Here is an 18,639-nt window from a genome sequence, read left to right as displayed (position 1 = left end):
CATGCTAGAGGGAAGAGGAAATGCAACGAATGAGCAGGGGCACTGACGTGTGAGAGAGGACGAAGCTGGAAGAACCGGCAGGGACAGAACTGGCTAAATGGTGCCTGTGTGGGCACCTCGTACCCCAGGGCCTTGCTAGCGTCTGGTACATGGGTGCTCAGTAAACAACTGTTGGGTGACTTTTGTCTGAGCTTCACTTAACTTTTTAATTAAAAAAAATTTTTAGCCGGGTGTGGTGGCTTACGCCTGTAATCCCAACACTTTGGGAGGCCGAGGTGGGCAGATCACTTGATGTCAGGGGTTTGAGACGAGCCTGGCCAACATGGTGAAACCCCGTCTCTACTAAAAATACAAAAATTAGCCGGGTGTGATGGCGGGCGCCTGTAATCCCAGCTACTCTGGAGGCTGAGGCAGGAGAACCGCTTGAACCCGGGAGGCGGAGGCTGCAGTGCGCCAAGATCGCGCCACTGGACTCCAGCCTGGGCGACAGAGCGAGACTCCGTATCAAAAGTAAACTAAAATAAAAATTAAGGCCCGCGCGGTGGCTCCCGCCTGTAATCCCAGCACTTTCGGAGGCCGAGGCGGGCGGATCGCAAGGTCAGGAGATCAAGAACATCTTCGCCAACTTGGGGAAACCTCGTCTCTACTAAAAATACAAAAACTAGCCGGGCGTGGTGGCGCATCCCTGTAGTTCCAGCTACTCAGGGGGCTGAGGCAGGAGAATCACTTGAACCCGGGAGGCGAAGGTTGCAGTGAGCCGAGATCACGCCAGTGCACTCCAGCCTGGGCTACAAGAGCGAAACTGTCTCCAAAAAAAAAAAAAAATGTAGACGAACCTCCAACGAACGGCTCACCTTGCCTCTCCCATGCCCCACCGGGGGAGGTCGATTACCAGCGACTCTCAACTGCCAACCCCTGAGGAGGCTCCGCCTTTCCCTCACCCTCGTCCTTCTCCTAGGCGGTCCTTGTTTTTGCCGGGCCTTTGAAAGTCTCGCGATAGCTCTCCCGCTTCCCATAACTCCGTGCGCTCTCCCCTCCCGTCCTCTTTCCGCCATCTTTCCGCGCCGGTGAGTAGCACTCTCTGAGAGCTCCAATTTCATCCGTCTGCCATCGGCGCCATCCTGCAATCTAAGGTTCGGTCTCGGTGTCCTGCGAGGAGGCTGGTCCCCACCTTGGCCGAGGATACTGGCCTTGCCGGTTCCTGGACAGGCATAGAGAAGAGCCATGGCTGGGCGCCCCAGACTGTGCACTCAGGGGATCCCGGTCCGTGGGGTGCAGGCCGCAGCGCGGGCGGGAGCCGGAGCCTTCGACTGCCCAGCTAGGCGGTAGCTCCGGTTCGGGCCGCAGCGTCTGGATCTCCCTTTAGTGCTGAGGCAGCGCCTTGGCCCCGGGCGGCGGGCAACATCGGGGCTGGTGGGCCGTGCAGCTTCTCACTGCTGCGGCCGCGCTGGGAGCTTGGGAGGCTGAGGCCACCCAGCAGGTAAAAGCTGCATCGTGCCGGGGTTGGCAGTTTGCTGGGTGTCAACTTGGACCTTCTGGGCCGCGGAGTTTTTCTTTAGACACTTTTGAACTTAAGGGATTTAAGTTCTACTCTTTACTATTGGCACTTTGGTCTCCATACTTAAGAGCTTTCAAAACTTCACTGTAGTGTGCGGTTCGTGCCCATTAGAAGAGAGTCCAGTCTGACAAGCATGTAAAATGTTTCTGTTTGCCACTGTGGCTCTTGCTGTTGGACGCAATTTTAAATGGCACGAAGATGGATGTTTAATAGTTAGATGTGTTCATGGTAGGTGAGAGTGAACTGATTTAAAGTACAATGTTAATAGTATAGAATCTGCTGATTTTCAGCAATTTGGAAAATGTTGCCGATGATACTCTGCTTCTGTTCTGAATCACTGATCGACTATACCCGATGTTTTCCTTTCGGTAGCTGGCAGTTTCTGCCAGTTCTCACGTTGTCTTGTGTCAAGTGGATTTTGTCCCACATTTTATTATCTCCAGACGTTGGTGTGTGGCACGATTCGAAGAAGAGTGGTTAGTGAATGAATGAGTTTCAAAATGTGCAGGCTGACGTCCCGATAACCTGTTTTCAACAACCGTAGTAAATAGGAATTTTCCTGGGTGGTGGGAAATGGAGAAGCAGCCTGCTTAGACTTGAGAAAACTTCGCCAAGGTGGGGCCAGAAAGGAAAGGATACTTCCGCAGTGTAATGGTTGGTGTCTGTTGATGTTGGCAATGCCAGTAAAACCTCCTGTTTTGTCTTCCTTGAACAGCCACAATGGTGCGCATGAATGTCCTGGCAGATGCTCTCAAGAGCATCAACAATGCCGAAAAGAGAGGCAAACGCCAGGTGCTTATTAGGCCGTGCTCCAAAGTCATCGTCCGGTTTCTCACTGTGATGATGAAGCATGGTAAGTCTGCTGCCGCTGTGTTTTATGTTTTGATGTGAGACTCTTTAAGAAATCAGTCCTGTAGAAATTAATTATGGGGGACCAAAGTATGTCTGTCATACCTGAGAACGAATGCAATTGACCTGTGGGCTGTGGAGGAGGGGATAGTCTGAAACTGCTGAAATCAGCCGGTCGTGGTGGCAGGCGCCTGTAATCCCAGCTCTTTGGAGGCTGAGGCAGGGAGAATTGTTTGAACCCAGCAGGTGGAGGTTGCAGTGAGCCGAGATCGGCCACTGCACTCCAGCCTGGGCGACAGTGCAAGACTCCATCTCAAAAAAAAAAAAAAAAAAAAGAAAGGATTCTTGAGATCTTCTCAGAGGTCTTTGAGAGGAAAGATTGGATTATTGCACTTCTTTGGCACAAAGTAGTCTTGGGGAATGGGAAGCAGTGAAGGAAGGGTCAAGGGGAAAATAGTTTCTTTCAGAATTGCAAGGTGGATTGTTTTGGGTATTGTCTCCCAAATCTTATATGTTAGGTTGTAAAAATTAGTTCTGATACAGAGCAACTGTCTTCCCCCCAACTTTTTGGAGAAGCAGTCACTGAGGTGATGGGAGAGTGAAGAATTGAGTAGGCTAGAGCACAGAGGTTTAGCTCTCAAGTTGATGTCTTTTATTTAATCCAGTCAGTTATCTTTTGTAGGTTACATTGGCGAATTTGAAATCATTGATGACCACAGAGCTGGGAAAATTGTTGTGAACCTCACAGGCAGGCTAAACAAGGTAAGAACGAGTGATCTACACATTTCAAAGCTTTAAGAATTTTTTACTGTGGCGTTAAATGTTGTAATTGCCTTTGGAAATACTGAGTAGTGGTGCCATACTTGATTTATCCAGTTACTTTAAAAAGGTTTAAAAATTGACACATGGAACTTCATTTGTTCTCCTGGGTTGATTGTGCTAGGATTATGTCAGTTGACCTAGTGTTTTTATGGGGTATAAGCTGTCTCAGGAGAGATGGGGGGTGAAACCAACGCTGGTACTGGTATTTGGATGTTAACGCTACCCACGTCACTGGCTTGAACTTGGGTGGCTCAAGGCCATTGAGCCTTTTGTCCAAGGTGCTGTGTCCTTCCTCTCAGTGATGTGTTGGGTTTTTTGAAAGGAATCTTTATCTTTGAGTAAATGGGGCTTTCTAAATAGCAATATGAATACTTTTTCTGTTTTTGCTGGCATAGGTCTTTGGGGTCTATGCTGCTTTTCAGTTTGACTTGTCAACACCTTAACCAAGTAAAACTGACTTTGTGGTTTAAGTGATTGCGTGTGTTTTGGGGGCAGGTGTCTTAAGCTGGTTGAGGTGTCCACTGTGCTTCCTGTCAGGTTTGTAGCTTTCAGATTTGCAAGGAGGCAGATCCTCTAGTTCAGGCTTGTCCAACCTGCCTTATTTTGTTGTTTTGTTTTAGACTTGTAGCAGCCTGAAACCATGGTACTTAGTTTCTGTCTCCAGTGATAAATGGAAAAGAGAGATGAGGAAGGGGCCTTACTGGCCCAACTAGAAACAGAAACTAAGAACCCATGACTGTATTCTCTCCCTTGGACACCCCTGTGTTTATTGCAACAGATAGGGGGGAAAGAGACCCAGAAGGTGAGTTGCTGAAGTATTTATTAAAGATTTGAAGAACTAGCTGGGCACGGTGGCTCACGCCTGTAATCCCAGCACTTTGGGAGGCTGAGGCAGGCGGATCACGAGGTCAGGAGTTTGAGACAAGCCTGGCCAACATGGTGAAACCCCGTCTCTACTAAAAATAGAAAAACTAGCCAGGCACAGTGGCGGGCGCTTGTAATCCCAGGTACTCCGGAGGCTGAGGCAGGAGAATTGCTTGAACCTGGCAGGCGGAGGTTACAGTGAGCTGAGATCGCACCACTGCACTCCAGCCTGGGTGACAGGGCAAGACTCCCTAAGATTTGAAAAACTTGCAAGGGTAATTTTCAGTATGTCATGTTTTGTTCTAGTTGTAGCCATTAGAACCCCACCTCAAAATAGGATTGATTTATTTTTATTTATATTTCTTTTGAGATAGTCTTGCTCTGGCTGAGGCTGGAGTGCAGTGGCGCCATCTTGGCTCACTGCAGCTTCCGTAGCTCAAGCCATCCTCCCACCTCAGCCTCCTGAGTAGCTGGGGAATACAGGTGCATTCCACTGTGACTGCTGATTTTTCTTTAACTTTTTTGTAGAGGTGGGGTCTCGCTATGTTGCTTAGGTTTGTCTTGGACTCATGGGCTCAAGTGATCCTCCCACCTCAGCCTCCCAGAGTTCTGGGATTACAGGTGTGAGTCACTGGGCCCAGCCGAGAAATAAATTTGAACAGAGCATTCTGTAAATGGAACTTATTTGTGGCACCCTTGTTCTGTGGTATGCTAGTTTGAAAAATTCTAGCCTACAACAGTTGATATGCAGGCCCTGCTGCTCTCTGCCCGTTTTTTGAGACGGAGTCTCACTCTCACCCGGGTTGGAGTGCAGTGGCACGATCTTGGCTACTGCAACCTCCGTCTCCCAGGTTCAAGCGATTCTCCTGCCTCAGCCTCCCTAGTAGCTGAGATTACAGGTGAGTGCCACCATGCCCGGCTAATTTTTGTATCTTTGGTAAAGACGGGGATTCGCCATGTTGGCCAGGCTGGTCTGGGACTCCTGACCTCAGGTGATCCACCGCGCCTGGCCTGTTCTGTGACTTTCGACAAAGCAAACAATTTTTGGTTTCTTGGAATTTCATTTCTCCCCATTTAAAAGAGAACGTCCCCCTCCATCGCTTTCATGCAAGACATGGACCTACCCTTAGCATGGAAATTGAGCTTGGAAGTAAGGTAGTGTGTAAAGACTAGATGGATTAAAATTCTGGCCTTGATCACATCCTCTTACGATTCTTCTGGGTTGGGGGAGGGTATGCTGTTTTAATTCTACCAGAATGAGAAGGATTTTTGCTGCTGGAATCAACATAAAACTTGGATGCAGCGTGCGGCAGACTTTGGAAAGATCTTTCACTATAGCTTGCTTGGATAAAACTAGTTTTCCCATATTCCTATCCCTGCATTTCTTTCATCTGCTGTGAGATTATCCTTGTTAGTCAAGTCACAGCATAGCTGATGGGGTAATAGTAGGAGAACTTAAGCAGGCTTCCTGGCGTAGTTGGGCCTTTCTGACAAGCCCATTTTCAGTTTCTGTGGGTCAGTCTCTGCTTTTGGAAGTGTTTTTCAAGTGTGCCTGTGATTTTAGAGCAGATTTTGTGAGCAGAGGGTCTTCAGTTAGTGGACATCAGTTAGTGGACTTTCTTCAGTAGTGTTTTAGGGCTGGCATGTAGTTGAGTGATGGCAGCCCTTGGCGAGCTCTTACTTGGGAGGATCATTGTTGCCATGTCCCAGTAGCCACGAGATGAGATAATTGCAAGCCCTTTGCTCTTTCTGCCTTCCATCATTCTGTCAGATTTGTTTGGAAAAATTTGTCTGGGGCTGTAGGACATTGTTTCTTGGAAATATGTAACGGTACTTCATTGGTGGGAGCAGCGTTCTTAGTTCAGTGCCTGGACAGCGTGTTCCTTAGATATTCTAATAATTTGTAGAGCTTCAGGATTTGAGACCCTACAATTTTATTTCAGCCTTATTATGTAAGAAAGGGTTGGCTGTCGTCTCTCTTGTCGAGACTTGATCTCTAGGCTATGTAAAATCTGATCATCCTGGACAGCTCTCCAGCCAACAGGGAGCACGCCAGTGGCCTGACACTGCCATGTATTGCCTTGTTCCATCTCTTCGCATGCCTTTGCTTTTTCTCCTAGGCAGGCATAGTCTTACTTAGGTGTATTTTTTGAAAAGTATGTCAAGCATTGTGCACAGAATAGGTACCCATCTGAATGCTGGGTTGGTTGGTTTGGAGGACTGTTTATTTATGAATGTCATCTTGTGTTACTCAGTTTTTCTGTTACTGGCAAAGTGAAGAATTTTTTTTTTGTTGTTATTTTATAGTGTGGGGTGATCAGCCCCAGATTTGACGTGCAACTCAAAGACCTGGAAAAATGGCAGAATAATCTGCTTCCATCCCGCCAGTTTGGGTAAGTTGGCCTTTCCTTAATTAAAAGAAGTTAATGCTAAGAATTTCTGTGGTGCAGTTTGACTTAAGGGTTTTTTTTTTTTTTTCTGTTTAAAACAAAGCAGTGGTAATTTGTCTACTCTTAACCATTTTGACCTAATAGCTCAAGTGTTATCCATATTTCTTTTCTCTCTCTTTAAAAAGAGACAGGGTTGGCCAGGCACAGTGGCTCACGCCTGTGATCCTAGCATTTTGGGAGGCTGAGGCAGGCGGATCACCTGAGGTTGGGAGTTCGAGACCACCCTGACCAACATGGAGAACCCCGTCTCTACCTAAAATACAAAATTAGCCAGGCCTGGTGGCACACACCTGTGATCCCAGCTACTTGAGAGGCTGAGGCAGGAGAATAGCTTGAACCCGGGAGAGAGGTTGCGGTGAGCTGAGATTGTGCCATTGCACTCCAGCCTGGGCAACAAGAGTGAAACTCTGTCCGAGAAAAAAGAGAGAGAGACAGGGTTTCACTTTGTTGCCCAGGCTGGAGTGCAGTGGCTATTCACAGGTGCGGTCATAACACACTACAGCCTTGGCTTCTTGGCCCCGAGCAATCCTCCCCGCTCAGCCTCTTGTGGATTTGGGAATACAGGCGCCTGCCACCGTGCCTGGCTATTTGCCACATTTCATGTGTTGAGCTTCAGGTTCTGAGAGGCACATGAGAGCTTAGACTGGCAGAAAAGGGGGGTCGTGTCCACTTTCATGTCTGCCCTTTTGGCTCACTGCAGATAGTTCCCTGTGATCCCAGATCAGGGCCAGAATCAGTTCTAAGCCTAGGCCTTTGGGAAAACTTAGTTTGGGAGTCTTTGTCCTTAAAAGCCTATCTGAGTTCAAACCCTTGTTTTTCTGCTTTAAAGCCATGAGATCTTGGGCAAGTCATAGCCTTGATTTCTTCATCCGTAAAAGTGGTAATAGTTCCTCTGTTTATCACCTGATTTAATTTTGGTAAAGCACTTTATGAGCTGACACAGTAAATGCGTATCTTTGTGGTTAAGAATTTATACCCTCCAAATTATGCGTCTGGTGCCTTGGTTGAAAGTATTCTCACTTCATGGTTGCTGTATTACAGGTACGGTATTCTCACCAAAATCATTTCTCTTTGTAATTATGATACTGATTTTAATGCTGCACATTTGCGTACTATATGCTTGTTACAGTGATCCCCACAGTAACTCATGAAGCAGCCACTCATTGTACAAATGAACGTCTCCATATAATAGTTTAGCTATTATACAGTACATGGCAGAAACACAATTCAAACTCAAGTTTATACGAATACTTTCAAGTCTCCTTACCTGAGAGCAGAAAGTGACATCTAAATTTAAAGGAGTTCCCAGCCTTTGTTTTCAGTGCAGTTTGTTTCATGGTGTAGGCAGAAGTCAGGGCTGTGTGATTGTGTGGCTGGGCTCTCTGGATTTGGCTCTTTGGGTTGCAGGAGTCGTGGCTCATACGCTACATGAGGCACCAGCTCATGTAGGCACTGTCAGTTCCTATGTGCCCCACAGGAAAGCGCCCTTAACCACTGATGAGTGTTCACGTTTTTCTGCACTAGAAGGCACTATGTTGAACTATTAAACTTACCAGCACTTTCTTTTTCCACTCCATAGTTTCATTGTACTGACAACCTCAGCTGGCATCATGGACCATGAAGAAGCAAGACGAAAACACACAGGAGGGAAAATCCTGGGATTCTTTTTCTAGGGATGTAATACATATATTTACAAATAAAATGCCTCATGGACTCTGGTGCTTCCACTTGGTCGTTTTGAGCCTTTACAGCAGTGTAGCCACAGCTTCTGCGGCAGCGTGCAGTTGCTTCATTTATCGGTGAATGCGATTCCCTGAAGTGACTAATACAGCCAAGGGAAAAAGTTCTTATGAAACCAGTATGTCTAAGAAACAGTCACCCCTGCTGTCTGCCAAAACCAGGTATTTGACACTAAATATTTTAGTTGTATTTCAGTTTTTTTTTTTTTTCTTTTTTGGAGACAGAGTCTCACTCTGTTGCTCAGGCTGGAGTGCAGTGGCGCGATCTTGGCTCACTGCAACCTCCACCTCCCGGGTTCAAGTGATTGTCCTGTCTCAGCCGCCTGAGTAACTGGGATTACAGGTGTGTGTCGCCACACCCGGCTAATTTTTATATTTTAGTAGAGACAGGGTTTTGCCATGTTGCCCAGGCTGGTCTCGAGTTCTGGGCCTCAAGTGATCAGCCTACCTCGGCCTCCCGAAGTGCTGGGATTACAGCCATGAGCCATTACACCTGGCCTATATTTCAGTATTTTCTATTAGTTTTTGATGAATTTGTTTTGCCTGGCTAGGATTATTCTGTAGATAGGATTTTAGATCTGGCTTTTGTCACTGACTGCTTGTAATAAATACTTGCTAGGAAATTTTTTTTTTTTTTTTTACGACAGTCGCTCTGTCACACAGGCTGGAGTGCAGTGGCATGATCTTGGCTCACTGCACCTCCGCTTCCCAGATTCAAGTAGTTCTCGTGCCTCAGCCTCCTGAGTAGCTGGGATTACAGGGGTGTGCCACCATGTCTGGCTAATTTTTGTATTTTTAGTAGAGGTGGGGTTTCACCATGTTGGCCAGGCTGGTCTCGAACTCCTGATCTCAAGTGATCTGCCTGCCTCGGTCTCCCAAAGTGCTGGGATTACAGGTGTGACCACCGCGCCCTGCCTTAAGAATTGTTCCAAGAGGATCTGGTGCCACTTGCAGGTGCCCATTGAAGTGCAATGGGCACTGTTGATCACTGAGGAGGTGGTGGGTGCTGACTCGGTGCTGGGGCCTGTCCCCTAGTCTCTGCTTTGCCCTTGGCTAGCTAGGTGGTGTGCCAAGGGGGGAGAGAAGCTACCTTATGAAGGGGCATGGATCAGCTTCCTGAAAGGAGGGCCTGCCTCTGTAAGATGTGGGAAGTAGCTGAGAATGTTACAGAATGGCCCTAGAGGTGGGGCAGATAACGGCCCCCATTTGTGAGAAGTGAGTTGGGAGGCATGTTTGGGGCCTCTGATGTTTGGGAGGCTGTGGGTAATTAACATGAGTTTTGGGGTCCAGCAGCAGAATTCAGGTTTCCTCTTCCACTCAGTAACCTCAACATCTGTATCTGTAATGGGAATGATACAAAACCTATCCCCAAGTTGAGGGAAAAATGAGATTGTGTAAAGCGCACTTGGCACATGACATTCACAGGCATGGGGACAGTGAGTCCAGAAGAATTTTCTTATGCCAGCGTTGTAAGCCCTAGGATCACAGGGCTGTGGCTTGTTTAACCATTGTGTCTCTGGTCCCTAGCCTGCAAACCTGGCGTGTAGGGATGCCTCAGTCGCTTACATGTTGATTGAGTGAATTGTCGGTTTCTTTCTGGACACTGACTTCAAAAATAAAATAGGATATGAAAATGGCTCCATTTGTTGTCACCATTTTGTGGGGATCCTATGTCCTTTGAAGTGGTCAGGAGTGGGAGAAACGTGATAGGGGAAGAAGGAGTGGTGTGGCTGATGGATTTAACATGTGTTCTTTTATGTTGGCAAGGAAGCAGATGACCTTACCCCTTGTTCCTCAGATCCTGTAAGTGGCTTTATAACATGACCCAGGGCTGCTTGGTGTGGGACTAGACCCCAGGGTTTGAGGGTCTGAAGACAATTTAGGTTCGTGCTGGCAGGATGTCTTGGCTCAGAGACAAGTATTTCTGTGGGGTGATCCCAGCATCCTCCCAGCATACTGCTGCTGTTGATAGGCAGAGACCCCGGAGTGGGGAGAGGGTGATAGCATCTGGATCATCCATTCCTACCTAGGTGGTTTTGGGTCATAGTAAAAGGGACCTCAGCACCTATCCGCTTCTCCGCCTCGGAGCTGCAGGCGTCAGGGATATAATGCACTGTCCAAAAATACATGCAAAACTTAACACCTATGCATTTTTATGGAGAGACCCCTTAGAGCCTTTGACCAGAGGCTGAAAGAAATGTGTCATTCAAAAGACCAAGGAACCACTGCCAAGGACCTCTACATTCAGCAACACATCTATACTCGTGCCTGCCAAGCATCCTCACTTAGAGGCTATTGTCTCACCTCAGGGTCAGGAGTGCCAGGTGAAAGAGCACACAGGTCTCTGGGCAAGGCAGAGTTTGAATCTAGGTCTGGACCAACATCTGAGAGCATGACTTCACCCTAGGCTAGGAAGATCACTTTGAGCTCCTGGCCAGGGAGAAAGCAAGCTCTGGGAGACCTAAACTGTGAATCTCACTTGGCTTTTCAGTCTAATCCATTGTTGCCAAAGACATACTTGGCAATCCTGAATCCTCAGAGGGCTCCATACGTGCTGCGCTTCAGCCTTCGCTCATGGTTCATCCCACCTGGAATGCCTTTTTCTCTCCAAAGATGTTCCCAAGAGCCAAGTTAAATGTCACTTCCATTTATCTTCCTCCAAAAGAAACGTGTTTTACTTCATCTTTCCCTAAAAATGTGAATGCCTTAATGAGACTAATAATGGTTGTTAGTGCTTGCCAGGCGTGGAGCTAAGAGTGTTACATATATTATTTAATCTGAACAATTCTGCATCATGGGTGCTATTACCAGCTCCAGTTTTTTTGAGACGGAGTCTCGTTTTGTCGCCCAGGCTGGAGTGCAGTGGCATGAGTTCAAGCGATTCTTATGCTCCAGCCTTCTGAGTGGCTGGGACTACCAGCACACATCACCACGCCCGGCTAATTTTTTTTGTATTTTAGTAGAGACAGGGTTTCGCCGTGTTGGCCAGGCTGGACTTGAACTCCCGTCCTCAGGTGACCTGCCCGCCTCAGCCTCCCAAAGTCCTGGAATTACAGGCGTGAGCCACTGCGCCTGGCCCAGCTCCAGTTGTTCAGGTGAAAAAGGTGAGGCACAGAATTGGAAAGCCATTTGTCCAAGAGGCTAGGAAGTGGTCACGTGAGCATTTAAATGTTTTTAAGCCTCAGCCTACTCCTCTCCAGGCCCTTAGCGTGTTTCATCCTGCGTTTTCCTGGTCTTTCCCAGTGTTTATTAGATGTCTATAGTGTCCAGACAATGTTAGGCAGACGGGACACAAGGGTGCACAAACAAACAGTCCGTGCCCTTATTGGAACCTGTTAATCCCTAAAGGGCTAAGCCTCCCTACAGCAAGAACCCTGTTAGTCACCTGTGTATCCCCAGCATCTAGACTCTCCAAGGGCATGGCACTAGGCTGTAAAAAAAATAATCCCTGACCCTCACGGCTATGGGAAAGCATGCCTTTTAAAGCATAATCCGGCTGGGTGTGGTGGCTCACGCCTGTAACCCCAGCACTTTGGGAGGCTGAGGCAGGTGGATCACCTGAGGTCAGGAGTTTGAGACTAGCCTGGCCAACATGGTGAAACCCCGTGTTTACTAAAAATACAAAAATTTGCTGGGCTTGGTGGCAGATGCCTGTAATCCCAGCTACTCAGGAGGCTGAGGCAAGAGAACCGCTTGAAGCCTGGAGGCAGAGGTTGCAGTGAGCTGAGATTGCGCCATTGCACTCCAGCCTGGGCGACAAGAGTGAAACTCCGTCTAAAAAAAAAAAAAAAAAAAAATGGATAATCCAATCTAGGTGCCTCTGCCGCAGTGTTGCATTCACAGAATTCCGTGGACCCAAAAATCAGTCTTGGAATAGGCTGGGATATGGACAGGACACGCAGGTTCTGCCCCTACACCTATCCCCCACCCGGCTTTTTTTTTTTTTCCTTGAGACAGTCTCGCCCTGTGAGCCGAGGTTGCACCACTGCACTCCAGCCTGGGCAGCAGAGCAAGACTTCATCTCTCAAAAAAAACAAAAACAAAAAACAAAAAACAAAAAAACAAAATGGGGTTAAGAGAATGGGCTTTGGAATCTAGTGGCTTCACTGGTTGCTTGCTGTGTGATCTCGGGCCACTTGCTGTGCCTCTGTGCGTCAGTTTCCTTGTCTTTAGTAGAGAGATGATAGTAACATTTCCTGTAGTGGTTGTGAAGATTATACATAATGTTTGTAACCTGCTGGAGTGGTCATTAGAGCTGTTCACCAAATATTCAGATTCTCCCTGGTTGGCACATGGTGGGAGTGCCTTGTCCATGTGACTAACTCTGGCCAGTCAGCTGGGAGCAGAAGTGCCTCCTTCAGGCGGGGGCCTTTAGTGGCTGGCAGGAGACCTCTATGGCTCCTCTTTCTTTCTTTTTTTTTTTTTTAATTAATTTTTTTTATTATACTTTAAGTTTTAGGGTACATGTGCACAACGTGCAGGTTCGTTACATATGTATACATGTGCCATGTTGGTGTGCTGCACCCAGTAACTCGTCATTTACATTAGGTATATCTCCTAATGCTATCCCTCCCCCGTCCCCCCACCCACAACAGTCCCCAGAGTGTGATGTTCCCCTTCCTGTGTCCATGTGTTCTCATTGTTCAGTTCCCACCTACGAGTGAGAACATGCGGTGTTTGGTTTTTTGTCCTTGCGATAGTTTACTGAGAATGATGGTTTCCAGCTTCATCCATGTCCCTACAAAGGACATGAACTCATCCTTTTTTATGGCTGCATAGTATTCCATGGTGTATATGTGCCACATTTTCTTAATCCAGTCTATCATTGTTGGACATTTGGCTTGGTTCCAAGTCTTTGCTATTGTGAGTGGTGCTGCAATAAACATACGTGTGCATGTGTCTTTATAGCAGCATGATTTATAGTCCTTTGGGTATATACCCAGTAATGGGATGGCTGGGTCAAATGGTATTTCTAGTTCTAGATCCCTGAGGAATTGCCACACTGACTTCCACAATGGTTGAACTAGTTTACAGTCCCACCAACAGTGTAAAAGTGTTCCTATTTCTCCACATCTTCTCCAGCACCTGTTGTTTCCTGACTTTTTAATGATGGCCATTCTAACTGGTGTGAGATGGTATCTCATTGTGGTTTTGATTTGCATTTCTCTGATGGCCAGTGATGGTGAGCATTTTTTTCATGTATCTTTTGGCTGCATAAATGTCTTCTTTTGAGAAGTGTCTGTTCATATCCTTCGCCCACTTTTCGATGGGGTTGTTTGTTTTTTTCTTGTAAATTTGTTTGAGTTCATTGTAGATTCTGGATATTAGCCCTTTGTCAGATGAGTAGATTGCAAAAATTTTCTCCCATTCTGTAGGTTGCCTCAATGAAATAAAAGAGGATACAAACAAATGGAAGAACATTCCATGCTCATGGGTAGGAAGAATCAGTATCGTGAAAATGGCCATACTGCCCAAGGTAATTTACAGATTCAATGCCATCCCCATCACGCTACCAATGACTTTCTTCACAGAATTGGAAAAAACTACTTTAAAGTTCATATGGAACCAAAAAAGAGCCCGCATTGCCAAGTCAATCCTAAGCCAAAAGAACAAAGCTGGAGGCATCACGCTGCCTGACTTCAAACTGTACTACAAGGCTACAGTCACCAAAACAGCATGGTACTGGGACCAAAACAGAGATATAGACCAATGGAACAGAACAGAGCCCTCAGAAATAATGCCGCATATCTACAACCATCTGATCTTTGACAAACCTGACAAAAACAAGAAATGGGGAAAGGATTCCCTATTTAATACATGGTGCTGGGAAAACTGGCTAGCCATGTGTAGAAAGCTGAAACTGGATCCCTTCCTTACACCTTATACAAAAATTAATTCAAGATGGATTAAAGACTTCAATGTTAGACCTGAAACCATAAAAACCCTAGAAGAAAACCTAGGCATTACCATTCAGGACATAGGGATGGGCAAGGACTTCATGTCTAAAACACCAAAAGCAATGGCAACAAAAGCCAAAATTGACAAATGGGATCTAATTAAACTAAAGAGCTTCTGCACAGCAAAAGAAACTACCATCAGAGTGGATATGGCTCCTCTTTCTTTCTGCCATGGTGATGGGCGATTATGCCCAAGAGCGGCTGCTTCATTTGCCTGGCACAGGAGTGAGGGTGACAATGCAGAGATCCAGCCACCCAGCAATGGGTGTGTAGCAAGAGCAAGAAATGAGCCTTTTGTGAATTAAGCAACTGCGATTTGGCGTTTTTATAACCTAACGTATCTTGACTGATACAAATGCTTAGAGCAACCTCTGATATTTAGTAAGGGCTTATTCAGTGGCAGAATAGAAAAGAATGGGATCTAGAGTAATAAAAGGGATTAGCCTTCTCTTTGTCAGTTAGGGATGTCAAGAGATTATCTGTAGCACCCTCTGCTGTCAACATGCCTGTCTTCCATGACCAGCCTGTACCACCCTCCCTCCACATGTTTTTGTTTTTCCCAGACAGGGTCTCACTCTGTCACCCAGGCTGGAGTGCAAATCGACCTCCTGGGTTCAAGCGATCCTCCTGCCTCACTCTCCCTAGTAGCTGGGACTACAGGCATGTACCACCACGCCTAGCTAATTTTTTATTTTTTGTGGAGATGGGACCTCACTATTTTGCCTAGGCGGGTCTCAAACTCCTGGGCTCAAGCAATTCTCCTGCCTCTACCTTCCAAAATGCTGGGATTATAGGTGTGAGCCATTGTGCCCAGCCACATGGTTCTTAAATACTCACCCCCACCCCAAACCCTCTGACACATGCGTTTAGTCCTGGGGTGGGGCACCTGACTCAACCCAGGTTGAAGATACTTTAGGATATTTTGAACCTGGGAGATGTGAGGGTTGTCTCTTTAAAATGGTGGAAATTGTGAGATAATTGGGAATGGCACTACTGATCCTCCTTATTTATTTTTAATTTTTTTTTTAGGCCGAGGCGGGTGGATCACCTGAGGTCAAGAGTTCGAGACCAGCCTGGCCAATATGGTGAAACCTTGTCTCTACTAAAACTGCAAAAATTAGCAGGGTGGGGTGGCAGGCGCCTGTAATCCGAGCTACTCGGGAGACTGGGACTACAGGTGCTCACCACCGCGCTTGACTAATTTTGGTATTTTTACAAAGCTTTAAATAAAAATTGCTTAAAGCTGAAAATTGGGTGGGCACAGTGGCTCACGCCTATAATCCTACCACTTTGGGAGGCTGAGGTGGACAGATCACTTGAGCCCAGGAGTTCGAGATCAGCTTGGGCAACATGATGAAATACGATCTCTACAAAAAATACAAAAATTAGCCAAGCATAGAGGCACACACCTGTAGTCCCAGATACTCCACTGAGGTGGGAGGATCACCTGAGCCTGGGGAGGTTGAGGGTGCAGTGAGGTGCGATTGCGCCAGTGCACTCCAGCCTGGGCGACAGAGTGAGATACTGTCTCAAAAAACATAAAAATAAAAAATAAAAGCTGAAAAATTTATATTTAATATTTTGAAAACTTAAATCTTATTGCATATTATTATTAAATAACTTTCCAGTTCTAGTGTCAATGTCAGTCTAATTGCTCATCTAAAGGACTGATATTGCAACATACATTTTGTGTCTTGATCTTATATACAAATTAGAGAGTGATACAAATTGTTTAAATGGCTAAATGTTCCTCAGCTACAGTGAGTAGCCATATTGGTCTCTTTTAAAAATTTTTATTATTTTTATTTAAACAAAATTTTAATTTTTTTTTGTAGAGACAGGGTCTCATTATGTTGCCCAGGCTGGTCAGCCACAAGTGATCCTCCTGCCTCAGTCTCCCAAAGTTCTGGGATTATAGGCATGAACTAACACGCCTGACCCATATTACTCTCTAACTCATGAGTATGTCTGGAGGCGCAATTTGGAACATGAGGAGAAACAGAAAAATGGACTCTCAGCACTTCTGAGAAATGATACTTGTTATACAAGAATCTACTGCATTCAGCCTCCCTGAGAAGAGGAATTTAAGAATTAATTTCTGCTTCCTCTTACTTAAGTGTTTCAACACTCAAGTCCTTTGTATACTCTGAAGCAATGTGTGTCTCCAACATTGGTAGCAGCTGCAACCCACAAACCTTCTTGACATAAAATAGTTGCATTCATTCATTCATTTGCTCTGCCGCACAGGCTGGAGTGGCAGTGGCACGATCTTAGCTTACTGCAACCTCCACCTCCCTGGTTCAAGCCATTCTCCTGCCTCAGCTTCCCGAGTAGCTGGGATTACAGGTGTGCACCACCACGCCTGGCTAATTTTTGTATTTTTTAGTAGAGACGGGGTTTCACCATGTTGGCCAGGCTGGTCTCAAACTCCTGACCTCAACTGATCTGCCTGCCTCGGCCTCCCAAAGTGCTGGGATTACAGGCGTGAGCCACCACACCTGGCCATAGTTGCCTTTTGTTTTGAGATTTTAGGACAAGAGATGGATACGTTGTTTTTTTGTTTTTGTGTGTGTGTGTTTTTTTGTTTTTGTTTTTGTTTTTGTTTTTGTTTTGAGACAGAGCTTTGCTCTTGTTGCCCAGGCTGGAGTGCAATGGCGTGATCTCGACTCACTGCAACCTCTGCTTCCCGGGTTCAAGCAATTCTTCTGCCTCAGCCTCCCGAGTAGCTGGGATTACAGGCATGCGCCACCATGCCCGGTTAATTTTGTATTTTTAGTAAAGATAGGGTTTCTCCATGTTGGTCAGGCTGGTCTTGAACTCCCAACCTCAGGTGATCTCCCTGCCTCAGCCTCCGAAAGTGCTGGGATAACAGGCATGAGCCACCACGCCGGGCAGAAATGAGACATTCTTTGGGGCCTGAACAGTGTTTGTTATGAAATGGATGTTTAGGGCTGCAGATTGTGCTGAGCCAGTACTGAACATAAGATCCTGAGTGGACAGGAACACCTTTGTGGTCATTAGTGAATCTGTTTTTAAGAGCTGGGAGTGGTGGCTAACACCTGTAATCCCAGCATTGTGGGAGGCTAGGGTGGGATGATCACTTGAGGCCGGAGTTTGAGAGCAGCCTGGTAACAAAACAAGACTCTGTCTCTACAAAAAAGAAAAAAATTAGCTGGGTATGGTGGCATGAGTCTATAGTCCCAGCTACTCAGGAGGCTGAGGTGGGAGGATTGCTTGAGCCTAGGAGGTCAAGGCTGTAGTGAGTCATGTTTGTGCCACTGTACTCCAGCCTATTTGAGACAGATAATGTGTCTCAAAAAACAAAAAAACAAAAAAAACTCTTGGCCGGGTGCGGTGGCTCACGCCTGTAATCCCAGCGCTTTGGGAGGCCGAGGCAGGTGGATCACCTGAGGTCAGGAGTTTGAGACCAGCCTGGCCAACAATGGTGAAACCCCTTCTCTATTAAAAATACAAAAATTTGCTGGGCCTGGTGGCACGTGCCTATAATCCCAGCTACTCTGGAGGCTGTGGGAGGAGAATCACTTGAAGCCGGGAGGCAGAGGTTGCAGTGAGCCGAGATGGTGCCACTGTACACACTCCAGCCTGAGCAATAAGAGCAAAACTCCATCTCAAAAAAAAAAAGAATAAAAGAAAAATCCATTGAAAAAATCATATATTTGTGAGATGGAGAGCCAATCTTGCTAGGAACTGAGGGGGTTACTGGCTGCAAGGGAGATGGGGAAAACAAGTCCTGGCCTCCACCTAGGGGATCTATAGACTCACAATGCAGGAATTTCCCCAGAGACAGAGGAGCGCTTTAAAGGTACTGTGCGGCCCAAAATGGTGGAGTAGGGAATTCCAGGGCTCCATCCCTCCCCCAACACAACTAATAAGGTGGCAAAAACTGTCCGAATCAACTTCTGAAGTACTCTAGGATCTAGCTTTTTGTTAGCTTTCATTTTTTTGAGATGGGGTGTCACTCTGTCCCCCAGACTGGAGTGCCATTGTGAAATCTCAGCGCACTGCAGCCTTGACCTCCCACCTCAGCCTCAGAGTAGGTGGGATCATGGGCGCAAGCCACCACGCCAGGCTAATTTTTGTATTTTTTGTAGAGACAGGGTTTTACAATCTTGCCCAGGCTGGTATTGAACTCCTGAGTTCAAGCAATTCACCAGCCTCAGCCTCCCAAAGTGCCGGGATTACAGGCTTGAGCCACCGCACCCAGCCTTCTAGTTTTTAAAAAGGGAAACAAACAAACTTACAACTACCACGGGAAAATTTGGAGAAAGAAAGCTCTGAGGCTGGGCGCGGTGGCTCACGCCTGTAATCCCAGCACTTTGGGAGGCAAAGGCAGGTGGATCCCCTGAGGTTAGGAGTTCGAGACCAGCCTGGCCAACATG

At 46.7% G+C, this 18,639-nt stretch overlaps 1 protein-coding gene across 3 annotated transcripts; it reads left to right on the top strand.

Moving 5' to 3' along the window:
* Positions 1–508: 508 nt before the first annotated feature.
* On the top strand, positions 509–8,270 carry RPS15A (ribosomal protein S15a). 3 transcript variants are annotated; one of them, XM_008957642.6, is made up of 5 exons: positions 509–1,067; positions 2,274–2,411; positions 3,090–3,169; positions 6,401–6,486; positions 8,123–8,270. In XM_008957642.6, exons 2-5 carry the CDS (start codon positions 2,279–2,281, stop codon positions 8,214–8,216), a joined length of 393 nt encoding a protein of 130 aa, XP_008955890.1. In that variant the 5' UTR covers positions 509–1,067; positions 2,274–2,278; the 3' UTR covers positions 8,217–8,270. The 3 variants fall into 3 exon arrangements, with proteins under 3 accessions (XP_008955890.1, XP_008955893.1, XP_008955896.1); XM_008957645.6 differs by having other exon boundaries at positions 1,009–1,133; XM_008957648.4 differs by having other exon boundaries at positions 1,047–1,480.
* The last annotated feature ends 10,369 nt before the right edge of the window (positions 8,271–18,639 follow it).

This window comes from Pan paniscus, chromosome 18 (genome assembly GCF_029289425.2).
Source record: "Pan paniscus chromosome 18, NHGRI_mPanPan1-v2.0_pri, whole genome shotgun sequence".
NCBI classification, from domain to species: Eukaryota; Metazoa; Chordata; class Mammalia; order Primates; family Hominidae; genus Pan; species Pan paniscus.
The sequence above is the reverse complement of the archived record's forward strand: the minus strand, read 5'-3'. Positions and strand labels throughout refer to the sequence as shown.

Bases quoted from the DNA above. Each gene is read 5' to 3' on its own strand.
- RPS15A (XM_008957642.6), top strand. From the start codon at position 2,279: ATGGTGCGCATGAATGTCCTGGCAGATGCTCTCAAGAGCATCAACAAT. The intron at 2,412-3,089 runs GTAAGTCTGCTG...TATCTTTTGTAG, and splicing joins CACTGTGATGATGAAGCATG to GTTACATTGGCGAATTTGAA. The intron at 6,487-8,122 runs GTAAGTTGGCCT...TCCACTCCATAG, and splicing joins CTTCCATCCCGCCAGTTTGG to TTTCATTGTACTGACAACCT.